This window comes from Buteo buteo, chromosome 18 (assembly GCF_964188355.1).
Source record: "Buteo buteo chromosome 18, bButBut1.hap1.1, whole genome shotgun sequence".
In the NCBI taxonomy this organism is placed as follows: Eukaryota; Metazoa; Chordata; class Aves; order Accipitriformes; family Accipitridae; genus Buteo; species Buteo buteo.
The window spans coordinates 28,214,360-28,227,595 of NC_134188.1; the positions used below are offsets into that span (position 1 = coordinate 28,214,360).

The window sequence follows — 13,236 nt, forward strand, 5'->3', positions numbered from 1 at the left end:
CTGGCTGCTGGGAGGTGTAGTGCGGCGGGAGGGCTGCGGGAGGGGAGGGAAGAGGAGGCGGTGCGGCAAGGCATGCCGGGAGTTGTAGTTCGGCGGGGCATGACGGGAGTTGTAGTCCGCGCGGGCTGAGGGAAGGACACGGGCCGCGGCGGGGATCCCCACCGGGCCGTGTGAGGAGAGGCTCGGCGGGCCCCGGGCCCCGGCTCCGGGTGGACGATCCCCGGGCCGCCCGGTGAACGCAGCCCCTACATCAGCCCGGGCCTGCGGTGGGAGAGGAGAGGAGGGGAGAGCCTCGGGCCCGGCCTTGGCCGGGGAGGGGGAAAGGGCCCTTCTCCGGGAACTCAAACGAGCGCTTTTACTTTTTCACGCAGGAACGGGTGTGAAAAAAATTCACGGGAAACCTCGTAGGAGGGACCGGCGGCACCCACCGGTGCAGGCGGCGACGAGGTGGGTGCAAAGCGCGTCACCGCAGCTCAGCGCCCCGGTTTCAGGGCGGGAAAGGAGTATTTTGGGAAAGTGCTGGTAATCTGGGAGGTGGAGAATTAAATTCCTGCGGGTCTTCCCTCAGGGACTGACACCAACAGGGGTACGTCCCCTCCTCAGTCTCTCACAACACTCAATTGCGGTTCAAAGTATTTCGCTTTTTGCAAAGATGCATGCTGGCAGTTTTGTTTCCCGAGCGATCGATGTCAAACGACCCCCTGGGGAACCAGGGAGTCGGGATGGGGGTGTCCCAGGGGTGGCAAGGGTCATACCTGAGCTGCTCGCTTTGGTTTCTCACCCTTTGGACACGCTGGCATGGGGGGGATGTTGTGAAAACCCTGTCAAAGGAAACATTTCTCCTTGCAGGTTTCTCCCGCGGGATGGAGGACGCTGGCAGCGCTGATGGGACGTGCTCAGCCGCAGTGATGCCCAATATTACACGGTTAAGGGAGCCTCCAGCGGTATTTGGGGGCTCCTTAACAGCCCACCGTGGGGGTTTTATCCCCCCCTACAAGCCAGGTACTGACCTGTCCCAACAGCAGGTGCATGTTTGTGAGAGAAAAAGCAAATGTCAGGGTATCCTCTCCCGTGGCTCTCCCTGGGTTCAAGCACGGGGACAGCAGGTCCGAACCCCCAGAGCTTCTGCCCACCCGCCTCCACAGCAGGAGGAGACAGGGGAGACCCACTGGGGGAGATGCTGCTTTCCTACATCATGTGAGACATGGGAAGAGTTTCAAAAATCCTTTGTTTCGTACCCAAAACCCAAGGCTTTGGCTAGGACAGAGATCTCCACCAGGCACTGAGCCACTGCTCTGTGACAGCTTCCTGCTGTAACAACCACCCGGGTGAGATGCGGACAGAGCCCAGCTGGAGGAAAGACAAACTGGAAGTATCAAAGTCCATCCCTTTTACTGAGCAGCACCCAGCTGCTATGGAAAATGGGGGGGGAAATCTGTGATTTGGGTCCCCTGAGCGAGAGGCCGTGTCTGTTCCCATGTTGCATCCTTTCCCTTCTTCCACCTGCACAGCTTTGCCAGCTGGAAATAACCTCCTGGCTCCTCAGGTCACCATTTCCACCCACTGTGTCCCAAATTTATCCCATCTAACCAAAAAACACCAACCCCAGTTTGCAAAAAAAAATAAACCAAGCCCCCAAAATCTCATGCCAGCATAATTTTCTTCCCCAGAGGAAAGCAGAGCCATTTGGCAATGTTTTAATGGTACCACGTTTGGTTTGCAATCCCCGACGCCTGCCATTTCAGCCCGTCCATCACAAACATGTGGGCTGCGTTGATGTTTGCTCCCTGGGGAGGTTTATTTCTGCTCTCTTTTGTTGTTGTTGTTGTTGTTGTTTCCCTCCTCTCCTTCTTGGAATAAACTTGATGTCTTATCTGCCATCCGACCGGGGGCTGCAGCCAAGCAGAACCCATTAGTGCAGCACTATAGATTTTCAACCCCATGAAAATCTGCTGCCATTTTAAATAGAGCATCTATTTATTTCACTCGGCAGCATGTCCTTTTGCTGTCAAGGAGACAAATTATTCCAGTCCTGTGGCAGAGCTCACAATAACGCGGCGGAAAAGCTTTGAGAACAATTTATACCGAACTGTGGCATACCTCTACCTACGGAGGGGCAGCCCGATACCAGTGGACAGCACGGAGTAAATCCAAATTTCAGCCCAAATCCCTTCTTAAGGGAACTTTTTTTATTAATTCATTGCAGAACAAAGTATCTGGCCCAGCCCCTGATTTCCCAATGTACATCTCTGAAATATTTAGAACGATAAGGATGTTTTGCAGCCCGATAACCCGCACGGAGAGATGCGTGGGGCTGCATGTATGTAGCCTGGCCAATGGGGCGATTGCAGTTTAACTCCTTCGTAATCAACCTGCATGCTGCTGGATTAATTTAATTCCTTCTGCTGTTTGGCACAGTAAAGCCAGCGCTGGAGGGAGGGCAGGGGAAAGGGCTTTACATTGAAAAAGACTGCTGGAATAGATGAGGTTTTTTTGTATTAAGGGCTGCCATATGCTTAATAAACATCTTTATTATCAGCCCAGCCTTGACTATAAATAGCCTGGCTTGTATTTTAAGCCACGTAATGCCAGCCAGCCGCCAGGGATTGCGCTCCCTAAGTTGTCTTGGGCCCAACCGTTTCCAGCGCGTGAGTGGAGCCGTAGGAAATGTGCTATTTCCTTCCCCAGGCAGCAAAAAAAGGCTTTGGGAGAGGCTCTGGGCTCCCACCACAGGCTTGTCTCGATAGAAACACATCCCTGCCCACGCGCAAATCCTGCCACGTTTGCCTGGGCATGCCCTACATATAAGTATGGAGAGATATATATTAAAAATATATAGTTATTGCTTGCTGGCACTTATTTTGTGGAAGAGGAGGAGTGGATAAGAGGGGCTGGGTGATTCTTGGCTCTTGATCTGCCCAAATAATTCAACCTCGCGTTTTCCCCGCAGTTCCTCAGTCTGTGATTTCCAAATCTGCCTGGGGGCCGGGGACTGTGTCTCCGCCGGCTGCTGGCCAGGCACAGGGATGCATCCCAGGCTCTCCTCCCTCCTAACCTCTGTTTTGGTTTTTTGCTCCCAACAGATTTGCAAAGCTTCAGATGTCTGGAATGGGGCAAAGGGCCCTGGTAATGCACAGCAACAACTCCAGAAGCTTTTCCAACCCTGCAGCCTTTGAGCACATGTGACTTCAGCCCGTTTGTCTCCAGAGCCAGTGATAGTTTTGCTCTTACATCCAACTGGAACCAGGTCAGACCTTGATTTTAACGCAGAGAAGAATTCACTCCACTCAGAAATTCAATTCAGCTGAGCGCTTAGGTGCTTAAAATAATTTGAGTTGTTCCTGATTTATGCTCCTACCGGTGGTGTGCCCCTGGTCCTCGCTCTGGCAGGATCCCATCGTGGTACTCAACACCTCCTCAGACCCATTCCCAGCACCGGAGGAGGGTCCTGCATCCCCCAAGCATCTCATCTCCCTATACCCAGCTCCGGTCCTATCTCTGTGTGGGGCAGGAGACCCCCGGGCATCCCCTTGCTGCCCCGGGTATGGCTTTGGAGCTGCCGTTTGGGCCAAGCCCTCCCAAGGGCACCCAAGCACGTGGGTTGTTTACGGTCCCCGTAGTCCCACCTGGACCCCCTCAATTGCCCGGCTTCTCCCGACCCTGTAGCTGCTCCGTCTCCAGAGGAAAAGGGGGGCTCCGGGGAGAAAGGGGGGCTTGAAGGTGCTGGATCCTGACTCCTTGGTGGGTCGCGGCTGGATCAACTATGGGCATCACCAGAGGCACCAGCCCGGCACCAGCCCAGCCATGCCAGCGCCAGGCATCTGGGTTTTGGGGATAAATTGCTAAAAAGCGGTATCTTCTCCCCTGCCCGGTACCTTAGGATGCTTCTACCCAGCCGAGCCGGCACCGGGCATCTGGTTTTGGGGGATAAATTGCTAAAAAGCGATATTTTCCCCCCTGCTCGGTACCTTAGGCTGCTTTTACCTAGCCGATCCCGCCGCCCCGTTCCTGCCCGCCCCTGCCGGTACCGGACTACAGCTCCCGGCGGTCCGTGCGGGCGGGCAGGGGCAGGCAGGGGCGGGCAGCGGGAGCGGAGCGCAGCTCTGCCCGCAGCGGGGACCCGCCGCGCCGCCTCCTCCCGGTGAGGGATGCGGGGGGCGGCTCCGGGGAGGGGGGGGGTCCGGCTACCGCGGGGTGGGGGTACTAGGGGGTGACAGTACTGAGGGATGTGGAAAGGGGGTGCCCCAAAATGTGGGTACGGGGCAGGGGGAAAGGATGCCGGGGGCTGCGAGTACCAGGAGATGTGGGTACCGGGGGCTGCAAATACGGGGGGAGGCTGTTGAGGTTGCCAGGGGGATGTGAGTACTGAGGGATGGGGGTACCTGGGGGATGTGAGTAGAAGAGGGCGAGGGTGCCAGGGGATGTAGGTAACCTGGGGCTGTGATTTTGGGGGGATGTGGCTGCCGGGGGCATGTAGGTACCAGGAGATGTGGGTACCAGGGGGATGTGGGTGCCGGGGCGATGTGGGTGCCAGGGGGATGCGGGTACCAGGGCTGCGGATTCCAGGGGGATGTGGATACCCAGGGATTCGGGCGCTGGGTAACTCAGGTACCAAGGCACAGAGGTACTGGGTGGGGGTCTGCGCCTTGGTGTGCCCCCAGATCAGGAGAGGACCCAGGCAGGCGGTCCTGGAGGCTGTGCTGGGGTGCTGAGCCCCCGTCATCAGAGTGCTGGGGCTCTTGGTTGGCGCGTGGATGGGGGGGCTGTGGCTGGGGAACCGCTTCTGCCTGGCCCTAGGGTGTTGGCTCTGCTCAGGGACCCGGTGAGCGATGACTTCATGGCCTTATTAAGGACTAATTTCCATCTAGGCAGGGGAAAATAAACAAGTGTGGCTGTCGTTTGCCATGGAAAGTTACCGGGGCCGTGGGGAGTTGCTGCCTGTTCTCATACATGGCCTGGATTTCTCCACTTACCTCCATGGGATGATAATCCCTAAATCCCAATGAGATTAAAGGCAGAAAGAAAGGTGGCTGGAGTTCCTCCTCCCTGCTTTCACAACGTTTCCCAGATGACGAAATCCCACGTCTGTCTAACCCTGATTAACCTGTGCGCTCGACTCATCCCCCCGACAAAAAAAAGGGGCAACGAGGGTGAATCCCCATCCCACTTTGCTCCTGGAGCTGCGGGGAGGTGAGAGCTGGGGGAAAGGCCGTAGGTGAGGCAGGAGCTGCTGTTTTAACCACCTTATTTCTCCTGTGCCAGCAGGTCTGGAAAACCCTCCCGCAGCCATGGCGCTGGTGAAGAGCGGTTGGCTTTGGCGGCAGAGTAAGTGCAACCCTTGAGCTTTCCAGGTTGGGAGCCCCCCCCCCCCCCCGAAAAAAAACCCGGACAGGTTTTGGCTACGGGATGTGGGGAGGAGGCACAGGGAGGGGGAATGGACCCCGACCTGGGCGGTTAATCCATGGCAGCGAGGAAATCGCGGCTCAGCCGCTCACGGATTTACATAAGAGGAGAGAGGGGCCGTCTGCCATGAAAAGAGACACACGGCTCCACGTCCGGGGTTGGATCTGGTCCCGCGTGCACGGCAGGACAGCACCGAGATGGCCTGATGGCTTTTTTGGCAGCTCTTTTTAATTTAAAGCCACCTGGTCACACTGCCCCGGATGCTCACGCCAGGCATGGGTGTCCTGCAAGATGCAGTGGCTCTTGCAGGGGGTGGTGGGATCTGGCTGCAAATTTGGGGGACGGTGTTGGGTCTCGTGGTATCCCACTGGGCTTGCTGGGGTCCTTCACCTCCTCCCTGTCCCATCAGGCTCCATCCTGCGCCGCTGGAAGAGAAACTGGTTTGTCCTCTACCTGGATGGCAGCTTGGTTTACTACCATGACGAGACGCAGCGTGACATGGACGGCCGGATCCACATCAAATACAGCTGCCGGGATGTGAAGACCGGCCGCGAGTGCAGAGGTGAGCAAAGTCCCGCGTCCCCAACCCCATCCCGTGCAGAGCTCTCCACGTAGCTGTAACCGTTTCAAATGATGCTCTGCTTGTGCGCGTCTAGGATACCCCAAAAATAATCCAGGCTGCCTAATACACCCCTTTCTAGCTCCCAGCCAGCAGCAAGCCCTTCCCTGTGAGTTGCATGCTGCACTTTCTCTTCCATTGCTTTTCCACAGGGAAGGAAGGAGAAACTCTCCTCCTGGTTTGTGCTTGTTCAAAACACGATCCCACGGCACTGACTCATCCCTTGCCGTCTCGCACAAACAAGGAGAACAAAGCAGCAGCTCGGCTCGGCCCCGGCAGCCCACGGCCGCCGCACAAAGCGCCTTTTTCTTGGGCTGCGAGTGGCAGCAATGCCGGGATGCCACAGTGGGAGCACAAACCCAAAGGTTTATGCTCACTGGAGTGTCCCGCCAAGCTTTGAGAACAGGGGAAGATGCACGAGCCTCGTGGATTTAAGATTTTTTTCTTGCTCAAGCTCATGATCCAACTCCAGCAGCGAGCATCTCCAGTTTCTACAGAATTTGGGTGCTTGCTGCAATCTGGCAAACGCAAAGCAAACACAGCTCGGCCTCGTGGCCTCGATCAGATTTCTGGCAATTTTCTGCCCTTCCATTTTCTTTCTGCCGTGGGAGTGGAAGTTTCTGCTGGTCAGCTCTTTGCTCGTGTTGGCTTTTAACCTTTGAGATCCCAACCACATCTTGCGAGTGGAGACAGAGCTGAAATTAAACCCAAATTGCAAACAGTTTTTTTAATGGCACATGAGTGGGGCAGGGGGGAAGCTGGTCATGGCAGGGTAATTTGGAGCCCAACCCTCTCCCAAGAGGGTCCGTGGGCAGATAGGGAGGGTCTCTGGGGCACCTCTTTTGCTGAGGCCGGATCCTGCCCCTTCCATTTCCAGATGTGCAGCCGCCCGAGGGGAAGAGCCGTGACTGCCTGCTGACCGTTGTGCTGCGGGACGGCTCCAAGACGACGCTCTGCGCCGAGAGCGAGGACGACGCCGTGTAAGCTGAAATCCCGCGGCGGCGGCACCGAAACGCCCTTGGCGGCTTTTTCATCCGAATTATCCGAGCCTGGAGCGAGCCTCATCCCGCTCCCACCACGTCCCACCCGTGGTTAAAACCCCCCACAGCCCCTGTTTTCTCAAACACCTGCGTTTGCTCGCAGGGTGATAGGCGTAGGTGGAGATTTGGATTTCCCACTGAATAATCCAGAGCCAAAAGCAGCTATTTTTAAGCAGTTGGGTCTCCTGCAAGGCGGGTTTCCCTCCCAGATGAGAAATCATCTCTTGGCCTGACTGAGGATCACTTGGGAAGGGTTTTCATCGGTATTTGGCGATAAATAGTGTGAAAGTTAAGTCCTTAGTGGCTTAAGGCCATGCCCAGCAGGAGGAAACACATGCTTTTTAGCACTGCTCCCCTTCCATTTATTTCTGTAAAAACTTCAGAATTTTATTTTTATAAAAATTCCATTTTTAAATAAAAAAGTCCAAAAAATTATAAAATAAAAAAAAGTGGGAACATTCAGCTGAACTTAGATGGAGGGAGATGTTCAGCTGTGGCCAAGCTAAGCTTGATCCATTTGAGCTTGACCCCAGCTGAATGGAAATTCATCCGTTACCTGCTTTTTCCCCCCAGTGTAGATGTCATTTTCCTGCCTGCCCTTGTTTTAGCCGGGGCCCGTTTCCAGGGAGAGCATTTAGCCCTGTGCCCATCCCCATGGCATTGGGTACCTCCTGGCACCTTCCAATCCCCACCTATTAGCCCAGCGCTGGCCAATAGGGCATTAAAGATCAATGCCAGCACCGCAGCCGCATCCAGGTCACCGGTGGAGGGAGGAAGGGGGACACGTGTGTCCAGCGGAGCTGCTGTCCAGCCAAGCAGTCCCACGGGGACAATTCCTGCCCCCCCCCCCAGCACACCCCAAAACAGAGTTCCTCTTTTTTGTTTGCAGCGCTTGGAAGATGGCCGTGCTGGAGGCTAAATCCACCCCGGTGAGGCTTCATCCCGCAAAGCAAGGGTGCACCGTCCCGGCACGGCCTTCAGGCAGGGCCTGGGTAGAGGTTACACCAACCCCGGGGCTGACACTGAGCTCGGGGTGGCCCCCCAAGACCCTGCGCCCCTTGAGTAAAGCCCCTGGAGCCAGACGGGGAAAAAGGTGGAGAAGTGTTAGTGACAGAGCAGTCCGTTCGGGATGCCACTGACGGAAGATGACAGAGCGAAGGGTGACCCTGTTCAGTGGTCTGGTGTGATGGGGGCAAAGTTACTGTGACAGGAGACACAGTTAAGGGGAACGGGGGCAGAATTAAGGGGAACGGGGGCAGAATTAAGGGGAACGGGGGCAGAATTAAGGGGAACGGGGGCAGAATTAAGGGGAACGGGGAACACGGTTATGGTGACAGAGGCCAAGTTAAGGGGAATGGGGGCAGAGTCAAGGTGGCAGGGGACACAGTTCAGGGGACCTGAGCACAGGTAGATGATTCGGGTGCTTGAGCAAAGGCTGCCCCTGGCTTTTTGGACACTCTGGGCCCCCCCTTTCAGCAGTGCAGGGGAACCCAAGCGATTCAGGCCCCCGTTACCCATGGGGGAAACTGAGGCACGGCACAGGCATGGCCACACCAGCTGGGTTGCGGCTCCACCGTACCCTGCGCGGCCCCGGTCCGGGCACCAGCCTCACGCCACGCTCCCGCTGCTCCCAGGTGCACGTCTACGACCCCTACGACGACGACTACTACCAGACGGTGCCCCTCGACTCCCACCAGACCGCCTACATCAGCTCTGGCCACTACGGCCACCAGTACGGAGGTGGGTGGCCCCATCCAGCAGCATCAGGGGCGGTGGCCGCATCCTGATTCACCCCATCCCTCCCCAATGTTCGTTTGATGCTTTGCCTTATTACCAACCGGGGAATGCTTAATTTGGCCGGGGGGGGGCGGGTCACAGGTCCCCCCTCAGCACACCGATCCCCCGAGCGATGGCTTTGCAGTTTGTGGCTCGATGGCCCAGCTCCAGGAGCCGATGGGCTGAGACCCGGCAAACTCGGCGCACCGCGACACATTCAAGGTGGGGGGCTGTTTGCCACGGTGCGTCAGGGTGGGGAGGGAATGCTGGAAGGAGCCACGGCTACACGGGTGACAGCCAAAAATAGGGGTCCTCCCCTCCATCCCACTCCAGTGGCACCTCTTGGGGGAAGCGGTGCCCCTCCATCAGCATCGGGGGGGTGCCAGGATGACAGTCTCCCCCCCGCCACCCCCCAGCTCACCCCCCCTTTTTGCCTTGCAGCTCCCGGGGTGACCCACGTCATCGTGCGCGAGGATCCCTACAGGGTCTCCGGGGACCAGATGGCCTTGGGGCTGCTGGCGGGGGCTGCCACCGGCGCTGCCCTCGGCTCCTTCATGTGGATGCCATGCTGGTTTTAGCAGCCCCGCACTCTCCTCCCGCAGGATTCGGCCCCCCTCCGGCTGGACCACAGCCCCCTTTGCCTCCCCAGCCCAGTTAACTCACCCTTGGCTTGGTACCCTCCGCAAGCCACCCTCGGCTTCCCAAAAACAGCCTGCTCGGCCCCCTGCACCCTGGGGACAGAGATACAGCCCCAAACCCATCCCATATCCTCCTCCCAGCCCTGGCTTTTGCATTAAATAACCCCTACGTGCTTCAGAGACCCCCCCAAAAACCTACCCCAAGACCCCACAGCGCCCAATTCCCATCCGCAGAGGGCCTGGGGAGCTGCCGGGGCCATCAGCAGAGGGGAGGGCACAGTGCCCCAACCCCAAAACCTGGCTCAATTCCCCACCCCAAATCTCTGTAGGGAGCTGGCTGTAGAAATACCTGGTTTTTGGAGCGAGGGGGATTTATTTGGGGGAAGGTGGGTGAATTTTTTTGCAGCCCTGGCTTGGCGAGGTGAAGCCAACAGCACAGCTGCTTTTTAAGAGCTTTTTTGTGGGGAGGTTCCAGCACCAGAGTGGGATCAGGTGCTGACATGAGAGGCAACCCCAGGGGTGCTCAAGAGACAGGTTAAAGATTAAGGGGGATGAAAGCCTTTGCAGGGTTTCCACCCCATTCCAGCCTCACACCAGTCCCCTGAGCCTGGCCAAGCTGGAGAAATGGTGCAAAACTCCCTGGGATTTGGGGCTAAACCCCTGGGAACTGGGGCTAAATCTCTGGGAATTGGGCTGGGAAGAGCCCTGGGAACATCACAACTTCCCCAGCCAAGCAGCAGTCACTGCGGGAGGGATGCGCAATATCGTGAGTTTCACCCTGATTTTTGTGAGGGGGAGAAATCGCTTGGGGATGAGGGCAGCTCTCGCTGAGGACCAGGGACCCTTTCTGGCAGCCAAGCCGGGATCTTCGAAGCAGGGGTTCGGGATTGAGGCGGGGACACAGTGTCCCTTTGGGTGGCCCTGAGGCCAGGGGACAAGCAGCACTTCACATTTTGGCACTGCGTTGGGCAGCACCAGGCAGACGTCGAGGGAAGGGGGAGAGGCGCAGCTGCCGCGCATCTCCCTTAGAGGCACGATTTAATCCTGGAGACACCATCAATATTAAACAAAATCAAGAATTAAAAACAAAAGCCACAGCTAGATAAAAAAAAAGTAACACCAGCACCCCAGCCCACCCTTGCTGTTAAAGCCCTGGATCAGTTTGTCCCTGCTCCTGACAGGGGATCGGGATATCCCAGAACACCGTCCTCATCCTCCCCCAGCCTCCCTTGCGTTGCTGCTGCTGCAAACCCGCTCCCATCAACTGCATCGATTTTTGGAGAGGAAAAGAAAAAAAAAAAAAAAAGAAAAAAAAAAGCTATCTGCAGTCTAATAAAGGCAGCAAAAAACGAGACCCTGCCTGCTGGTGAGTGAGGATGAGGAGGGGGCTGCTCATCCTCACCGATCTCCAGGGGGTGGGAAGGTTTGGGTCCCCCTTGACAGCTGCACGTGGATGTCACCAGCTCCCACATCTCCTCCTGCGCCCCTTTTCCTCCCCCTTTTTCAACCGGGAGCTCCGAGGGGAGGGACGGGCTACTGGAAAGCTCAAAACCATCCTCTGCTCCTTGCAAAAACGGGGTTTGAGCAGACCTCGCAGCACCCAGACGGGGTCCCCAGCACTGCAGGCTCTCAGGGTCCCCGCTCGCAGCCTCTGAACGCGGCACGACGACCCCGAAGAGACACAGAAGGGAAAAAGCTGCCCCAGAAATCCCGCTCACCAGGGCTCCATCGCGGTGCCAGAGAACCATGATGATTTGCTGCCACAGCGGCTCCTTCCCTTGCATCTCAAGTTCAGACCCTGCGGGATGAGCCATCTCCGTTCGGGAAGGGACGAATGCAGCGAAGGGCCCTGCCAGCCCCGTTTTAAGCCTCAAGATGGCTCAAAAGCATCCCTGGGTCTATTTAATTTGCAAAGCAGAGAGAAGCTGAGGTTTGCCTGCCCCCTGCTTTTAGAAAAAATTCAGCATTTTCTAAGCCAGGGGTTCAGGCTTTCTCCCACGGCCCCTCCATCGCCGCATTAATCCCAGGACGCAAACCCCAGCTTTCAAGGGTTGGAGAGGAGAAGGATCCAGCCCCGAACACCCCTCTGCGCCCTCATCCCTTCTACCTTCTCATATTTCCCAGCCCAGGTCCCCCGTACGGCACACTCACCTCTACACCTCCCCGCGGCATCACGCGTGCTCTTTTCTGCCGCCGATCCACAAACCCCGCGGTTATTCCTGCTGCAACCTGCAACGGGAAAGGGATAGGGGGGACACGACAGAGAAATGAAATAACGAACCCACGACTGCTTTTAGGATGCACATCAGATGGGAAACGAGCTGCGTGGAGGCCGAACGCCGCTTAGATCTGCTCCCTCCTGAATCCGCACTTGGCCCCGTCTAACACAGGAGGCTGCTGTCCCGTTTTCCGACCTATTTTCCATCGTCACCTCTACCTAAACTTGTCCCTGCAGGACCAAAAGACCCTTTGCAGGGTGTCCCCCCACACCCTGGTCCCAAAGGCAGGGCTTTGGGAGCCAGAGCCCTTTCCTCCGCGTGGCTGGAAACGAGCCAGGGAGCAGGACCCGCTGCAGGGCAGAGGGATGGGGCATCCCTGCGGCGAACGCGGTCCAGCCAGGGAGGGCGTCCATCTCCTGTCCCCACCACCAGGTCCCAAGGTACCAGGGTACAAGGGTCGAGTCTGGTTTGGCTCCGGGGCTGCGCAAAACCCCAGCTGGCACCGCCACCAATTAGCGCCGACGGAGACTCCCCGGTGCCGTCCCATCTGCTGGGAAGCAGAGCAGCGCGTCTGGCTGTTAACGAAGCAGCCTGGGATGCGGAGCCCCCCCCCCCAGGGTTGAGCCCAGCTCCAGTGGGAATAAAGCATCAGCACAACCTGCGGGAGCAAGACCGTTTGGGCTGGGTGGGGAAGAGGCAGTTGTAGGGACACACCAAGCAGGGGGACGTCCCCTAAACCCTTTTTTCTCAGGGACTTCAGCAATCCTGGGCGTGGGCAGATCTGGGAAAAGAGGGAGCTTTTCCTGAGCAAGCCCGTCTCCAGCGCCAGGCCAGGAGCCGCTAGCAGGCAGTTACCGCACAAGGTGCATAACCCAAGGGTGAGACACGCCTGGAGATGGAAACATCTGGAAACGCTTCACCAAGAGCAGCACGACCTGGAAATCGGCACTCCTTTCCACGCCACGTCCAGCTGCTGACCTGCAAAAGCTCCTTTTTCCCAGCTCAGACAGACCCCCAAGCTCCCCATCCCTGCGGTACCTGAACATCCCAGGGATGATCCCGCTTCTCTCCTACCGTGCAGGGCTGTGCCCGTCTCCTGAAGACCCACGGACACCAAGTGATCCAGGCAAGGCCACTGGGAAGGGCAGTGACGGACCAGCACGTGCCTCCAGCAGCGATTCCTGGGGTCTTCGCGCTGTCGGTGGGAGCAGCTGATGGCAGCCAGACCCCTCGCTAGGAAGCTAAATGAGGGAGCAATTAAATAGGTTAAAAAGAAATTTGGAAGCATAAACAACAGAAGCCATCATCCACAAACCACCTGGCTTGGCTTCCGCTCCGCTCAGGTGTTGGCCCACAGGAGAGGGGCTTCCTGGGGGCCTTCGGTGCCAACTAGGACCGACGCCGCACAGGACCAGTGGGACGAGAAGTGCCGAAAAACAGAAATTAGGGTTGACCCACTCCATTCACACTCAAATACAGACTCGTATGACCCCTCTCTCCCAGCAGCGAGGGCTGCCGAAGCCCCAAACACCGGCCGAAGC

At 57.4% G+C, this 13,236-nt stretch overlaps 1 protein-coding gene across 5 annotated transcripts; it reads left to right on the top strand.

Moving 5' to 3' along the window:
• The first annotated feature begins 100 nt into the window (after positions 1–100).
• Positions 101–10,827, top strand: PLEKHB1 (pleckstrin homology domain containing B1). 5 transcript variants are annotated; one of them, XM_075050274.1, is made up of 10 exons: positions 101–266; positions 372–447; positions 850–1,002; positions 3,084–3,247; positions 5,266–5,325; positions 5,813–5,965; positions 6,900–7,002; positions 7,952–7,991; positions 8,697–8,802; positions 9,280–10,827. In XM_075050274.1, the coding sequence occupies exons 5-10, from the start codon at positions 5,289–5,291 to the stop codon at positions 9,414–9,416; spliced, it is 576 nt and encodes a 191-aa protein (XP_074906375.1). In that variant the 5' UTR covers positions 101–266; positions 372–447; positions 850–1,002; positions 3,084–3,247; positions 5,266–5,288; the 3' UTR covers positions 9,417–10,827. The 5 variants fall into 5 exon arrangements, with proteins under 5 accessions (XP_074906375.1, XP_074906377.1, XP_074906374.1 ...); XM_075050276.1 differs by having other exon boundaries at positions 101–447; positions 5,263–5,325; XM_075050273.1 differs by having other exon boundaries at positions 101–447.
• The last annotated feature ends 2,409 nt before the right edge of the window (positions 10,828–13,236 follow it).